General features: G+C 42.6%; 1 protein-coding gene across 7 annotated transcripts in view; it reads right to left on the bottom strand.

Moving 5' to 3' along the window:
• Positions 1–17,034, bottom strand: part of LOC137430964 (trafficking kinesin-binding protein 1) — a 180,136-nt gene that overhangs the window by 69,901 nt on the left and 93,201 nt on the right. For 6 of the 7 annotated variants that reach the window (XM_068121815.2, XM_068121766.2, XM_068121775.2 and 3 more), the window contains 4 exons: positions 16,314–16,430; positions 13,947–14,047; positions 4,820–4,928; positions 4,139–4,217 (listed from right to left, as the gene is read on the bottom strand). In XM_068121815.2, coding sequence (XP_067977916.1) covers positions 4,139–4,217; positions 4,820–4,928; positions 13,947–14,047; positions 16,314–16,430 — 406 coding nt within the window. The remainder of the gene's footprint in view (positions 1–4,138; positions 4,218–4,819; positions 4,929–13,946; positions 14,048–16,313; positions 16,431–17,034) is intronic. The other variant, XM_068121784.2, reaches the window with a different exon arrangement.

The following is a 17,034-nucleotide window of genomic DNA, read 5'->3' on the forward strand; positions in this document are numbered from 1 at the left end:
CGGACCCCCAGAGCCTTGCCACACAAGGCAGTGGAAGTCCGAGCCGCACTGAAAATACTCTGAAACAAGATTCCTTATCTAATCGAACAGTCTAAAAAACTCTCCGCTGAAGAAATGACCTCAGACAAGAGAGGGCTGAGTTTGAAGGCACAGATGTGTGTGAAAGTAAGATATTTCTCAAGCTCTTATTCCAAACAAGCTGGCTTACAAGGCCCAGCGATGCGTTCTCATAAACAAGATCCCTTGTGTTACATTTGGCAGTAAAACATATTGAGCCAGGCACATACAAATCAAAGGATACATATTACATCATACTCTGCTCGAGGTTAACTGAAGGCAAAACAAGAATTAAATGGCAACTATTCCCATAACTTTCTCCCTTTGGAAGATGTTGAAAAACGTCTCCAAGGCTGGATCTGACCGAGCCGTGGAACAACATGTTTTGCATTGAATCTAGCTTTTTTGAAGCAAGCAAAGGAAAGACAATTATATATGTATTTCTCAGGTGCCCTGGGTCACGTGGTGCCCCCCATGCCCCCTATGCCCCTGCCCGACATATATATATATATAGATAGATATACAGACTTGGCATTTAATATGGAATTTTTTTTTTTTCTTGACTTGGGTTTACTTTCTGAACTCAGTATATCAATCTGGTGAGTTTATTTTATGTTTCGGTGATGTCTTTGTTGAAAGAACCATGTCACTGATTGTCTTTCGCAGCAAGAAGTCAATAACAGGATTATATCACAGGTGGCGTGACAAAATGTAAGGACAGGTACATTTCACGATTGGTTTCACAATCGGGTATATAAGGGTTGTTGCGTTCTGTATTAGTGGAAAACAACTGCTGCACGTCTACAAAAGTTATTGCCGCTTCCTCTGGAGATGGTCCGTCAACTTGACAATGCTGTTTGTCATGGAGTGGTGGCTTTACGAAATTCTGGCATGAAACAGCGTGCTATTGCTCGGCAGTATGGCATCACTCAAGGTCAGGTGTCAAGATCCTGAAACGAAATGCTCAGAGGGGTGTCCCTACTCCAATACCGAGGCCAGGACGTCCATGCAGAACCACAAGGAGAGATGATCGCCAGCTGCACCGGTTAGTCTGCAATGGCTGTACCAAGTCAGCTAATCGGCTTAGGGCTGAGTGGCAGCAACTGACAAATGTGCCTGTATCCAGAAGGCTAGTCAACCAACGACTGGTTCAAGCAGGCTATCGTGCCAGGCGTCCCCTGAGAAAGCCATGCCTGACCAGACAACACAGCCAGCGCCGATTGCAGTGGTCCAGAGAGCACCGTCAACGGCAGCCAGGAAACTGGAATCACGTGACCTTCAGTGACTAGTCTAGATTTCTGGTCTATCGTCAAGATGGCCGCGTCCGAGTGCGCAGACAAGTGCATGAAGCCCACAACGAAGATTGTATAGTGCCAAGAGTCCAAGCTGGAGGTGGTGGGGTGACCGTTTGGGCTGCTTTTCATGCAGGGGGCAAAACTGACGTGGTTGTTCTGAATGGAAACCTGAACCAGTTCAAGTACAGGATCATTCTGGAAGAAACATTGCTTCCATTTGCTCGTGCAGCCTTTCGAGGAAACTTTGTCTTCCAAGATGACAATGCATGGCCTCATCGTGCTCGCATGATCCAACACTTTCTTGCTGACCGTGGTGTAGAGCATATGGAGTGGCCTGCCATGTCCCCGGATATGAATCCGATAGACAACTTGTGGGCAGAATTAATGCATCAAATCGACAACTTGGACCAGCAGCCCACCTCTGTGCGTGAATTACAGCAGGCTATTGTCACTGCATGGCAAGCGATTCCTGTCCAAACCTTGGCAAATCTCGTGAACAGCATGCCTCGACGTGTACGTGCTCTCCTGAATGCTCGTGGGGATTACACGAAGTACTGAACTGTAATTTTACTGTCCATAATCCCAGTCATAATTTAGCTTTTGTTTTTGTTGAAAAAATTTTTGGCTAATGTGCAAAATAAAGAGATACTTCTGGAAAATGTACAGAAGTTTAACACAGTACTGTCCGTGAATTGAGTTCGATATCAGTTTACATCACTTTCAAGGATCAATTTATTTGCTTCGAAATGTCAAATGTGGTTTTTGTTTCTTTTAAAGGTCACATTAACAAAATCTAGAATAATTTCAACATAATTCCAATGAACTTTTGGTTCTACATCATCTTGAAAAGTAAGTTCACCCCCACAAAAAAAATATTCCATATTAAATGCCAAGTCTGTATATAGATAGATATAGACACATACAAGTTCTTCCCATGAGCCTGAGTTGAATTCAAATTTTTAAAAAACAACAATAAAGCAGTTCTTATCATTTAAATGAGCTGACAGATGTTTCCTATCATGTCAGGAAATTTGTAGGGGTATTTCATTGTAATATTCATTGCAGTTATAATGGTGCAAGATGTGCAGATTACAGTTGGCTGTGACATATAAGTTTATCAAACTTGAAATGAGGTTGACTTTTATTACACTTGCGAAGAACCTGTCCTTTCGGATGGGATAATTCACACAATTCAGATGGGTTAATCACCACAGAATTGACATATTTTATTGCGAGTTATATATAATACGCGCTGATTTATAATATCCGCTTCCACCAGGAGTAGCGCTGTGCCATACACATTTACCTAAAGAGGATTGGGGTCCTCCCCGCACCCTGAACCTCAGGAGCTCTAACTATTGTTTAACCGCCTAAAACGTACACATGCACACCTCGAGTACAATCTCCAGTTTTCATCTCATTCCATCTAGTAGCTTAGAAGTACACAGAAGTCAAACAAGCTGGAAAGCATCTCAAAATGCAAAGCCCATCTGTGTCTGCTTTGTATTCAAACTAAACTTGATGAAAACAACAGCTAAAAAAATTGTAAATTTTATAAATTGTTTTTCTTGTAATAAAGGTTTGTTGAACATTTGATGACAAAAGCTCAAATGGTAAAAAAAAATTATGGCATGGACAGACACACTGAAGCTCAATGGTAAATACATTTAATAAATAAACATGGAAGCGATCAAAAAACTCAGTGGTCTCACACTGCGCGGTGGGCAGACGGACTGAAAAGCCTATTTCTACTCTCTCTGACTTCACCCATTCACATGTGACTTCACATTTTGACACAAATATTCATTCGTCTTCTCTACTTTCTCGTCATAAGGGTTTGTTGAAAATTTGAAGACAAAACCTCGAATAGTAAAAACTAAAAAGGTTATGAATGCTCTCAACAGATGAGCAGACACCAAAGGGATTACAAAACCCCCTTCTCCCACTGTGTGGGCGGACAGGCTAACAAGCACACAAACAAACAAACTCAGAAACAGACACTTCTTGAAATTACAATATAACTAGCAAATAACCCATCCTCATGGACAAGTTCATTCCCCCACTACTATGATGCCTATGGCATATTTTATTGTGCCTTATAATACCGGCATCCACCAGGTGGTGTATACAATACATATAAATTACATAGAGACAATTGGGGTCCTCCCCCCATTCCTGAACCCATAAACTATTGTTTTTTTTACCCCATAAAACCTTCCCATGCACCCTGTGACTCATTCTATTTTCACCAGATTTCAACTCATGAATGTTCCAGCGGTTCAGTTCTCGTAATGTTCCCACTTCCAGGAGTGCGATCTTTTTTTTACCGTCTTAAGCCTTACCATGTTCACAACGAGTACAACCATCAGTTTTCAACTCCTTCTATCCAGCAGTTTATGAGTGTATTCAAGTCAAACAGACACCCCTCCACCCTTCTTTCTCCCCCAAATCCATCGCCCACAACTCACACAGGCCGACTGTCAGAAACTACAATCTTCCCTTGGTCTTCAATCTCCTCTACATCCGGAACCGACACTGCTTGGAAGTGCTTTCACAAAAAAAATTCCTCTCTCTCATTCATAGGTATCATCCCATTTAATCAGTCACTGTTTAACCTGATGGCAAATGGAATTCCCCCATTGCTACGACACAAATTGGCTGCCTGTTATGCATGAAAATCAGCATTTTTGTACTACTATTCTGGCATTAAGCCTGTTGATCATATTTGAAGCAATATAACAAATGTGGCAGATGATCTCGTGAAAAAATCATGCGACAGATCGTACTTAGTTCAGAGACACAGTTGCTCACAAGTTGATGCTCCTTCTCCTCAAAGTCAATTGTTTCAGTTTTCAGAAGACATGCCTATGTAATAAAACATGAGAAAAAGATAGCTCAGCTCATCAAATAAACATAATGAAATGAAAATTAAAAAAATCCACAAATTGTACGACTCAAATCTCTTTTGCAACATTGTTTCATAAATCATTTACTGCAACGGTTGGATATATCAATCTGTACATGAGACAAAATAAAATCAACATCAATCTCTCTACCATGTGAATGCATATGTGACAGATACAAAAAAATTTATTCCATCTGTTGGTTCCATCATCACTGAGATGTGGCTCTGCAGGTAATGAAGTGACCATGTAAATTAGGGCCGGAATTTAGAATTTGGCCAGGGTATCAGCAAACAATGTCCTGCTCTTTTCCAAAAATAGTGTGATCTTTAATGTCCACCAGCCAAGAATGAGCATATTTAATGTCCCCTCCAAAGGTTGGCATGCTCAATGATGCAATGCCCTGCTTGCGAAGCACCAGGAGGAGTTTGCATTCAGGCTGGAGTTTGAACCTTGACAAGACAGCTTCACGATGTAGTACTTGTTTTGAGCTATCATGTGAGACCAGATTACTCGTGATATGATGACAGAACAAAAAATAATAATTCCATATTTAAATCCAACCGTGGATTGAAGGTTGACGTTTTCCTCTTCAAGGTCCTTTATCCGTCTGTATATGTTATCCAGGTTCACCTGGTGCAGGTTAACAGGAATGGCTCCACTCCTTTCGAGTCTAGCAGGTGAAGTAGAAGAAAACACTCAGGATGCGCACAATTACCAACCAGGAGCTCAATGTCAAGGCTGCAAGGTCTTTTGATTTGATATTCCATTGACTTAGCATGGGCAATCTCATCCACCAGGGCATATATATAATGCTCTCAAAAATTAAAGCAACAAAAGTTTTTATGCTTGTAGTGTTTTTATGGCATATTTAAACATGTCTATATTCTGGTTACAGTAGAGCAGCACATTCATCTGTACACATAAAAAAGAAACATGATGCCAATGCAAGTCAAAGTTAAATTATGCAAAAATATGAAATAAAAAAGTCTGAAATGAGCATGCAAATTAGCAACGACATAAGTCTACAAATGAGCACAAACAAATTTACATAAATAGGAATACTCCTAATAATGAATGTGATGACCAACCATATTAAAATATGCAATTTGGTGTCTGTCTGTCTGTCTGTCTGTCTGTCTGACTGTGATACATTCGGTCGTTATTTATCCAATCTCAACTAAATCTGCCAAGGGGACTATGGGTTTCACGACGGAGGTCATTGTCACTTAACTTGGCCCCCTCCCCAAGGGGGAATTCCACCTTGAACGAACTCCATGTGTTAAGGTATATAAATAGCTCAGCATAGCGTTTCGTGGGAGAGAAAAAATTTTTTATAATCACAAACTATGGTGTTGTCAATTCTTTCCAACATATGATTACCTTTTGAAACAGTCACTACTGTTAGTTTTTTTAAACAGTAGCTACGGAAAGAAATTTGGAGCAAACCAGGGTGTTCCCCACAGACAAACGGATCCGAGCCGTCTCAACTTACTAGGCTTCTTGGTAAAGTGCTCAAATGAGTCTTTAGGGATGAATGATGTATCCCATTGCCTGTACAATTTTTCTAGCCATAAGATTTGTGGACTGTACGTGTACATAGATTGTTTATAACGTATATCTTGGGACCTCATACGTCATTTCTCCTGGCCATGGGTTCATGTGTGACATGCAATATTTCCCCTAACACCCTTACGGCCTAATTGTGACATGTGTGTGTGTGTATATATATATATATATATATATATATATATATATATATATATATATATATATATAGATATAGATACATATATAGATATATATAGATATATAGATATACTGTATATATAAAGAAGTTTGTTTGTTTGGATATAAAGAAGTTTGTTTGTTTGGATATAAAGAGGTTTGTTTGTTTGGGTGTGTTCGTTTATGCATTCGGACCCTGCAGGAACCAATGCAACCAAACATTTTTTTTTTTTTGTATATAAAAATCGAAGCTCGTGTAAGAGCCAACACATTAAACACAAAAATAAGATAAATGGACACATAAAACATATAACAAAGGGAGCGGGAGACAAGAGGGGGAGAGAGAGGGAAGTACACAAGCACAACAACAGTAGGGAACAGGGACATTGGTAGATCTGTGGAAGGGAGAGAGCTGGGGAGGGAAGGGTGGCTTTGCAAGGCCTCCTCATTCATCCAGATGAAGATCAAGGGCTATGTTTGAATAGAAAGAAATTGAAAAATCAGGAAAAAAAATGAAAATCGGATAATTGACATTCAGGCCTCGATTAGGTCTTGTGCTTATACACTGGCTGCCTCTTTTTCCTGGGAGCGGTCGAGCAATATGTTTTGTTGAGGTTGTATTTTGTGATTTGTTGTCAACAACACAAATTTAATTAGTACTATGTTTACACATGCATCTGTTATTAGTCCCCTACCGGTGTACACCGGAGGGGACTATAGGTTTGCACTGCGTCCCTCCGTCTGTCAGTATGTCCGTCTGTCCATCTGTCAGTCCGTCACGCAAAGAACAGTTTTCCGGACTTTTTTTCGAAACTCTTAATGCCAATGATTTCAAACTTGGTACATGGTTCCCTAATGATGTCCTCCTAAGCAGGACTTAATGATAAGTTACAGATCAAGTTCGAACTTCACGACGTTTCGATCATATTTGACAAAGTTATGGCACTTTGAACTTTGGTAATTTCCCCAACAGTTTTCCGGACGACAGACTGCCGGTAGGGGACATGTATTGCAGCGCAATACTCAGAATGCTTGTTTAAAATACTGCTTTACACAAGTGTATTATCAAACTTCCGTATTCAGGCCTCGAGTGAGTATGTTGTTTACACACTGCCACAAATGGGTTATATATATGCAAGCTAAAAACGGAAACTGTGTATTCCCCTGGTACGTTTCTCCCCTACCTTTAATCCTCCCTGTCTCGGTATGATCCTTCTGTTGATTTTTAACTTTAACCCTCTGGAGTCTACTATAGGCGGTAATTGCGCGGTAAATTTGAACGTGGTTGGAGCCGATAAATTCGGCTTATAGACATTTTGGCGCATGCGTGAAGCCGATAGAATCGGCTGGTAGACTCCAGAGGGTTGATCTACCACGTCACAAAAAGGCACGGTATGATCCGCCTGTTGCTTTTTTAACTATAATCTTCCACGTCACGAATATCGGCATGGTAATATGCCCGCAGTCGCACTTCCGGTGGCTTCACTCATGCTAATAGAGATAGCTCTGGAAAGAACCATTTAGGGCGCATTGGCCTCCAGATTTATTACAACACCACAGTGTTAATGCTCCCACACCTGTAATCCTCTCACAGAAATTACACGGGCTCAACTACTGATGTTAATTACTTGGTCTTTATTTATTTTACTTTGCATTCCCTAAATCATGAAAATGAACTCTGCGTGCAAGTGATCTGCCTCTGGGCTACAAAGATATTTTCCATTCTGACTTAATAGTTCAGTACCTATTGCATTGAATTTCCCCAGGCCAACGCCAGGTAGCTACTTCAGCTAGTGTGTGTGTATATATGATTTCAAAAATAGTTACGTTGCAGCACTTGGACCAATTATTATATAACTGAGCATATAACTCATGATTCTTTGTGAACTTTTTTTACATATAACTCATTTTGCATATAACATATAACTCATTTTGTGTGACTCATTTTGCATATAACTAACATATAACTCATTTTGTGTGACTCATTTTGCATATAACTAACATATAACTCATTTTGTGTGATGTGATTCTGGGTTGAATCCCATTGTAGTCAGGTTCACTATGTCAATAAATTATATTTCGTTCAAAATCATGGTAGATTAGCAAACCTATACATTTTTGGAAAGGTTATAGCATAAGGAAACTAAAAATCAATGTTTACATTTGCAGAGATACCTGTATGGCGGCCATTTTGGATTTTCAAAATGGCCATTGTAAAATACATATTTTGTTCTATTTCTGCCTCTAATTACCCTAAAAACTTTTTTAAATATACTAAACCTATATTTTCAGGGACAAGGAATCCAATGAAAGTATCAAATTAGTGCTATGGGGAATGGTAAGACACGAATCAAAGGTTTTGAATTGCAAAATACTGTCTTTATATTCGCAATAAGTTGCATAATCAAATACATGTTATCATTTTGTACAGGCAGTTAATAACATCAAAATGTGTCACAATAATTCATATCACCAAACATACACAGGCAGTCAGCAAAATCATATATACACATGCAGTCAGTATAACTTCACATCTACACAGGCAGTCAATGGCATCAAACATACACGATTACAGAATATGCCATTTAGAGTTCGTCATCACTGTCCTGTGTGTCGTATCCGACAATATAGTCCGCATCGTTTTCACAGTCCGTTCCACACAAGCAAAGGTCGGTCAAATTGATTGGCAAATCGAATCGGTCGAATTGGTCGAATGGTCGATCGAAGCGATTGGTCGAATGGTCGAATGGTAGAATTGGTCGAATGGAATTGGTCGATTGGTCGAATTGGTCGAATCGAATTGGTCGGAATTGGCAAATGTAAACATTGATTTTCAGATTTTCCATGTAATAATGTTTCCAAAAATGTATAGGTTTGCTAATCTACCATGATTTTGAACGAAAAAACATAGCGAACCTGACTATTGCATTGAAAAAGCTTCCAGACCTCACTTCAAGATCCGAGGCTTTATTCAAATCGATCTTTGGCATCCTACACAACAGGCAATAATTTAATCAGTCCTACAAAGCTAATAAAGCATTATTAAGTAAAGTCAAGCATTCTAAACATAAGTCATCAATCCCAGTCACTTCTTACCAAGAGGATCCAGTGCTCATCTCTGCATAACTCATTGAGCAGACAAGATCCTGACCCCCCTCGCTCACCGAGCGCTCGCCCATAAATAGGCATCAAATATGCCTCATGCCTACGAAGGCTCTTCTTCTTCTTCTACTTTATTTTCATCACAATTACCCTCCCTTAAGAAAACGGCTAACAGGTGTAAAGGCTAAAGCAACAGGTGTAAAGGAATAAATCAGAATGAATAAGCTACCAGCCAAAACGTGTCGGAGGCTGACAAAGCCGACCAATTTGAGAGCGATAAACGCCGTCAACGCCCGGGCCCCCAACGCTAGGTATCGGCGATTTACTCAAACGGCTCGGAATGCTTCCTGGTGCAGGCGACACAGGTGACAAGCTCCTGGGGTCCGAAGGGGCGGCACCGGTCTCAGCATCGTCCGGGAACTAATCCAACCGGGCGGGGGTAGTCGCGTCGGCCTCGGCCGGTACACTCAGGACAGGCTGCCCGTTAACCTCTCCACAAGACGCGAGATGCCGGACCGACACGGTTGTCTCTCTACCGTTGGCCAAACGGGCATGCACGTATTCCGGATTTCCTTCCAATATTTCCACCCGGTCCGGTCCACGAGTGGTTCGTATTTCCTCTGACGGACCGCTCGCTTCAGGAAAGCCGGACCCGGCTCAGCTAGCCACGAGGGTAGAGGCTGCCCGCTGGAGCTGCGACGTTGGTAATTGAACAGTCGCTCATGAGGAGTTGCGTTAGTCGCGATACATAGGAGAGACCTGGTGGCGTGTAATGCTAATGAAGTCATACAAAGCTAATAAAGCATTATAAAGCAAAGTCAAGCATTCTACACATTAGTCATCAATCCCAGTCACTTCTTACCAAGAAGATCTAGTGCTCATCTCTGCATAATGCATTCAGCAGACAACATCCTGACCCCCTTGCTCACCGAGCACTTGCCCCGAAATAGGCATACAATATGCCCCTCACCTGCGAAGGCTCTTCTTCTTCATTTTCACCACACCCATATACTGTTAATTTCTCTGTTGTCTGCGGGGGTATCTGTCCTATATGTACTACCGTTTATGTAAAGTTCCTCTATGGTCCTATAGCTGACCACACACTGTGGGTGATTTGTGCATGCAAATTCCAGGTAATTGTTCAAGAGCAGTTAGCACATTTGTGTGATGTTTGGCAGGGACACAATATACACTGGTGTGAAGTGTTTTCCAGACATTTCAAAATCATTGACATTTCCTGCATTTATATGATTAAATATAATAGGATGAAACCCACTCTGTTTTGAATATATAACTTGCTGCTGTTGTTGTTGTTCTGTATGCAGCCTGTGGTTGCTGATTGCATCATTTTCTGGAAGCGCGGCTGTGCTGCTGATGCAGTGGCCCTGTTACTATTAATATTAAGCCGGTACTCATTTTGCAGACCTCGGAAGGTTGACAAGCTGGGTCAACCAGGAGTACCTCTGGCTACGGCTTCCTCTCCGCTCCCACCTTTTGTTCATATGTGTTCTGTACCGTCCTGCAAACAGTGACGACTCCATTTACATTTCGGTGTCGGACAACATGGACCAACTTCTATCAACTCATCCAAACTCTCTCTTCCTCATATGTGGCGACTTCAACTGTCATCATGCCAGCTGGCTGGGTGTGGGTTCCTCTCTCACCAGCCATGGCACCTCAGCAAAGGACTTCTGCGACTCATTGGGACTGACACAATCTGTCAATTTCCCGACCCGGATCTCAGTCAATGGAGTATCTTCTCTTCTGGACTTGGTTATGACTAACTTCCCTGCAAATGCGTGCTGCTCTTCTTCTGCTCCAATCGGTTCTTCTGATCACGTGCTTGTTAAAGTGGACATCTCTCTGGCCATTCTCAGAGAGCCTCCTCAGCGCCGACGAGTCTGGCATTTCACTCAGGCTGACTGGCACGGTCTGCAAGCAGCCATCAATCATCTGGACTGGTCTCCCATCTCTACTGCCTCTGACATAAATTCTTCCTGGGAATTCTTCCAAAGCAAACTGCTCTCTCTCATGCAAAGATTTATCCCATCTCGTCTTCAGTTGTCTTACCCTTCCTCCCGTCCATGGTACACTGAATCTTGTGGTGAGGCAGTTGCCCTGAAACAACTTGCCTTTGCCTCTTGGAAGGCAAATCCAACTGAAGGCAATCTCATTTCCTTCCACCAAGCTCGGAACAAGTGTGTGTCTACCCTCAGGAGTGCCAGGAAGCACTATCTCTCCACACTCAAATATGAACTCTCAAACCTGTCTCCTTCCTCCAAATCCTGGTGGCGTCTGGTCAAATCCGTTTCTGGTGTTTGTTCTCCCTCCATCCCCTCCCTTACCTCAAATGGCTACACAGTTGACACCGCACGTGACAAAGCCGAATGCCTCAACTCTGTGTTTGCCTCAAAATCTTGTGTCCCAAACCCATCTCTCTCTGTTCCCACTTTTCCCAGTCGAACCCAACTGCTCCTGGACTCTGTGTCCTTCTCTCCTGACAAGGTGGAGAAGTTTTTGTCAAACCTCGACTCTGATTCTGCAACTGGACCAGACGGTATCAGCCCACGGGGCCTAAAATCCTGCTCTGCCGCTCTATCTCACCCTCTCTCTGTTCTTTTCACTCTCTCTTTTGCTCAAGGTCATCTGCCAGCTTCTTGGAAATCAGCAAACATTACCGCTTTACACAAAAAAGGTGCAAAAACAGATCCTTGCAACTACAGACCAATCAGCCTGCTTCCAATAATCAGCAAAGTCATGGAATCCGTCATTGCTTCGGATATAAAATCCTTCCTCTTCTCCAATGGCTTGATCTCTGATCATCAATTTGGATTCAGACCAGGTCATTCTACTCTGGACATGTTGCTTCTGCTGTCTCAACAATGGATGGAGGTCCTCAATGCCAAACAGGAAAACAGAGCTGTCTCACTTGACATATCACGTGCCTTCAATACGGTCTGGCACCCAGCTCTGCTCACCAAACTCTCCTCCTATGGTATCCATGGAAATCTCCACTCATGGCTTGCGGACTTCCTCTCTGGTCGAAGGCAACGTGTGGCCCTGAATGGATTTCTCTCATCTCCCCTTCCTGTTCTGGCTGGAGTTCCCCAAGGTAGTGTTCTGGGCCCTGTGCTATTTCTGGTCTTCATCAATGATCTCTCCGACTCTCTGGAAAATCCTCTCTATCTCTTTGCTGACGACTCTACTCTCTGTCGCTCCATTCCTCATCCCTCAGATCGGCAGTCTGCAGCCTCCTCACTCTCTGCAGACCTGGAAAAAATCACAGACTGGTCAAACAAGTGGAACATGTCTTTCAATCCTGACAAATCTCACACTCTTACAATGACTCTCCAAAAGGACCGACTGGAAAACCCTCCCATCTACTTTCTCAACAATCCTCTCCAAGAAGTTCTGTCGCTCAAGCTTTTGGGTCTCACTATCTGCCATGATCTTTCTTGGGAAAACCACATTTCCAAGCTGGCCTCCAAAGCCAGTCGCCGACTGGGCATCCTCCGTCGTGCGAAGTCCTTCCTTGGCACACCTGAGCTCCTCACCACATACAAGGCTTTCATCCACAGCTCAATGGAATAATGTTCCCCCCTCTGGGCTGGTGCTCCTGCCTCACACCTAGCTCGGCTTCACGCTGTTGAAACCAAAGCTTTCAGAATTATTGGAATCTCCTGCGATTGAAGTTAACTCCGAGGGCCTTTCACTCACTCACCGCAGGCAGGTTGGTGGTCTTTCTGTCTTCTACAGACTCCTCTCCGCCCTTGCTCCCCCAGCTCTCTCTGTGCTCTGTCCCCCCAATATTCCTTCAGGTTGCACAAGATCTGCCTGCAACCCTCTTATGGTTAAACTGCCAAAATCTAGGCTCTCTGCTCACCTTCACTCTTTCATTCCCCTTTTCTCCCGCCTCTGGAACAAACTCCCCCCAACTCCCTTCAATCCCACCCCTCCCTCCAGGTCTTTAAAACAGCTGTTCACCACCATCTCTTATCTTCCCCCATCCAAAACCTTGATATTTTCTACCCCCACTAATTCACCCCAGATACACTTTTTTTTGAAATTCCAACTTCTTTCCTGGAAGTCCTTGTTTCCTTCCTTGGAAGTCCTTGGAAGTTCATATGTTTTATACCTCTCCCACCTCCCCCAAAGCCCTCCCCCTCCCACATTTCTCCCGATGTCCCTGCTCTCAAATGTTGTGTTTGTGTCCTTCCCCCTCTCTCCCCATCTTGTCTGCCGCTCCCCTTATTTTTTGTGTTTTGTGTGTCGGTTTGACTTTTTGTGTGATTAATGTGAGCTCTTTCACGAGCCTCGATCTTGCATACAAAAAAAACAACCCACCTGGTGTTATTTCAACAGATCGGCAGGGACTCAAACTCAAGACCCTAATATTTTAAGCCAGCAATTGTAAATGTTAAGCCAACACCAGGCTTAATATATAACTATCAAACCATTCAACTCATCCTGACTTGATAGGCACTCAAACGTGTGGAAATCCTGTGTGGATATTGTGAGAAACCCAGATCTGGCACCACTGGCTTTGCTAAATTACCAACGGTTCATTAAAAGAGAAGACCATGTCCTATCTGGCACCGGTCACATGTGAATCTTTGGCAAACGTTATTTGTTGATAAATCCCATGCAACATGTGCTCGACCGTGAGGCATACCCGAAGGTTTTTGTGTGACACAGCATTGACAATGAAGCAAATTGCCCGGGCTTTGCACAGACAAGTCGCCGCAGTGTGTGTCCGGCTTTAGCCATTTAAAATATATTCTGGACTGAACTTGTACATGAAAATGAAACAAACATAACAAGACATCGATAGAAAAATATGCAAAGAATGAAAAGCTCATACGGAGTTGAGGAGTTGGAGTCAGTCTCACTGTCATCCACTGTGCTGGTATAGAACTGCAGAAGGTCATCCTTCATGGACAGTTCGTGTTTTAGCTGGTTCACCTGGTTGAGGAGAAGAAAAGGGAAAACGCTGCATTGAGTGCACACTTCAGAGCTCAAAATACATGTATCAAAGCACTCTAGCCAGCTCTGCTCTTTCAGGAATAAGGAGTGCATTTTAAAACTGACGTTTAAGTAAGGAGGAAAAACTGATATAAGCGGCAAACCAAATAGGACCAGCTCTTTGAGAGTCTGAGTGGAGCAGGGGACAATGTGGAGAATACAAGGATGCAGGCTCAAATGTAAATAGCTCTGCTTTATTATTCGTACACTTTGCCTCACAATTTGACAACTGGGCAGGGAAGTGACAATGAACTAGTCTGTTGTGAAGAACCTGCAGATTAGGTACCTGGCAGCTACCTGGCAGTAGGAAACTGAAGATCTGCCAGTTGGTGGTATAAATTCCAGGACGTTCAACTGTTCCACAACGTAAATTTGAGATCCGTTCATCCAGCGGTAAGACAGTGACCTCCAATGAACCACATTCTATGAGGAAAACAGAGCCAGGCAGAGGCAAAGATAGTGTGGCTCGTTGCAAGCCGACAATGAACCAGAGCTGGAGTAGAGAGTCACACTGGGAAAGATCTATCCAACCAAGGACTATAAAGGAAACTTTTGGAGAAGTTGAAATACTTGGGCCCTTACAGCAATGTTTCAGGTGCATATTTTGAGGAACATGGTGCAAGGAATGAACATGTATGCACACCATAATGCTGATAACACTGTTTAAGTAGAACCGCACTCGGTAGAGCACATACCATACCTTCACCAGGCTGAACAGTTTATGTTTTGTATCTCACCGACAGGCCGGATCTGGATTCGGACCTGAACCAAAACTCTAATCGGCTTGTTCTTGTCACCTAACCAACTCGTCCAGCAAATTTAGTCAAAACTTGTCCATAACCTTTTTAAATATCATGTTATATATTGATTTTCGCCCCATTTCTCAATGGTGAAAAATAACTTAAGAATTAAATAATTCTCGTATCCAAATCCATATTCAGATCTTCACCAAAATCGAATCGATTTGTCCTTGTCACACACCAACCTCCCCACCAAGTTTTGTCCAAATCCGTCTGTAACTTCTTGAGATATCCTGCTATGTATCGTTTTTGGCCCTATCTCCCAATAGTGAATAATCACTTTTAAAATTCTGCTAGCCGGATCCGAATCCTCACCAAAATCTAATCATTTCGTCCTTGTCACATACACTACATCTCTGCCAAATTCCGTCCGAATCCGTCCACAACTTTTTGAGATATCTTGTTCACAGACAAACAGACAGACAGGGGTGAAAAGATAACCTCCATCCACCTTTGGTGGCAGAGGTAACTAGTATTTCATTAACCAGAAGGGGATTACACAAAATAGTCTTTCAGGTGTGTGTAAAATGTTTTTGTGGTGATAGAAATGCAAGATCGATTGTGAGGGTTTTATTCAGAATTAGTTGATCACTTTGAAGCTGTACATTTCTACCCCCCCCCCCCCCCCCTCCCATCCCCAGTCTCCCCCCACACCCAGTGACCTAGTCAATATCTTTATCTTGTGATTTTTGTGTATGAGCTTCTGCCTGAGCCGGACGTCACGTAAGGCAAAGCTCAAAAACCAGGTAAACAGTACAAGTGTGAGAAATCATTTTGGTGACTGAGAAGAGTAACCAAGAAAAGAGGCAATTAACTTTCATGATATTTTAATAATGGTGTAACCACAATAAAAAAAATCGTGAAATAGGGACAGAATGGAAGTTATCAGCAGTCCAACACTGGCTGGGCAACATCTCCCCTTGGTTTTACCCCGACTTTTAAAAGCATACCCCGGCTTTTACCCCGACTTCAGTAAAAATGAAGAACTACATCCAGAGAGCCAGTCATCATGATCATCATGTACCAATGTACCATTCTCCAAACAGTGTCTGTTCTGCTGACACAGTTTCTTGACGAATGTTACAATCCTGGACGTGTTGCCACACCGACGCAGGATATTCGAGTGAGTGTGCAGGAATTGGAATTGTTCATGGGGGCGGCGATAGCTCGCCTACTCTTCACGAAGGACACTGTGGGATGTTTAACATCCACCAACTAATGTCGGCAGATGAGACACCCAGTTTAACATTCATCAGAAAGCCAGTTCCTATTTTTTTAAAGTCAATGGAAGGTCCTTCTTGCTCGGATATCAAGTGATAAATTAGGCGCCGATTCGCTGAAGGCAAAGGGTGATGCTGATTTATCGGATCACTCAATATTGTGCTTGACGCCATATTTTAGATTACCTGCTCAACAGAATGCTCCAATTCTTCATCCTGGTTTTCCACACGCTCCTCTAATCTGCGGTTTTTATCAAGCAGAGTCTGCCCAATCCGGGCAGCCAACTCCAGGTCCCGCTCCTTCTGCCAGGCACATGGTTTGGGGGACTTTAGAGCATGTGATCAAGCCTCATCATTCAGTCAAAGAAGGTTGCACCAAATGTGAGATATTTTGTAATGCCCTGAATGTTAGAAACTCACATGTGACAAATAACAATTTAGCCAAGCAATATAATGCAAAATTAGTTTTGCAAAAAATTTCCAAGAAACATAAGTTATGGTTTTCTTGTTTCAAATGTCAAGGTTTATCCCAAAGTGTTGTAATATATCAGGCCCGATACACTTAAAAGTAAGGCGGTGATGTTTAGCGAGCCTGATTTGTATGCTTGCGATGTGATTAAATCTGGTGCAACAAGAAGCAGTAAATCTCTCGATGTTGCATTCCCCACATCAACGAAGAGGAACGGGAAGGGAAAAAGTGACTTATAGTGAAGAATTGGAAAATATTTCAACCGACAACACAAAATTAGCCTTCAACAATTTTTTAACATTTGCTGCTTTTTCCCTCTCCACAAGAGCAAGGCTAATGGAAAAGTAAAGTGAAATTGACAGTGAGATAGCAGGACAACAACTGGGCACGATGAGCAAGGGAATAACAAACAGGAAAGGAAGAGCAAAAGAAGGTGGG

Source organism: Myxine glutinosa, chromosome 1, assembly GCF_964187855.1.
Source record: "Myxine glutinosa chromosome 1, kmMyxGlut1.1, whole genome shotgun sequence".
NCBI classification, from domain to species: Eukaryota; Metazoa; Chordata; class Myxini; order Myxiniformes; family Myxinidae; genus Myxine; species Myxine glutinosa.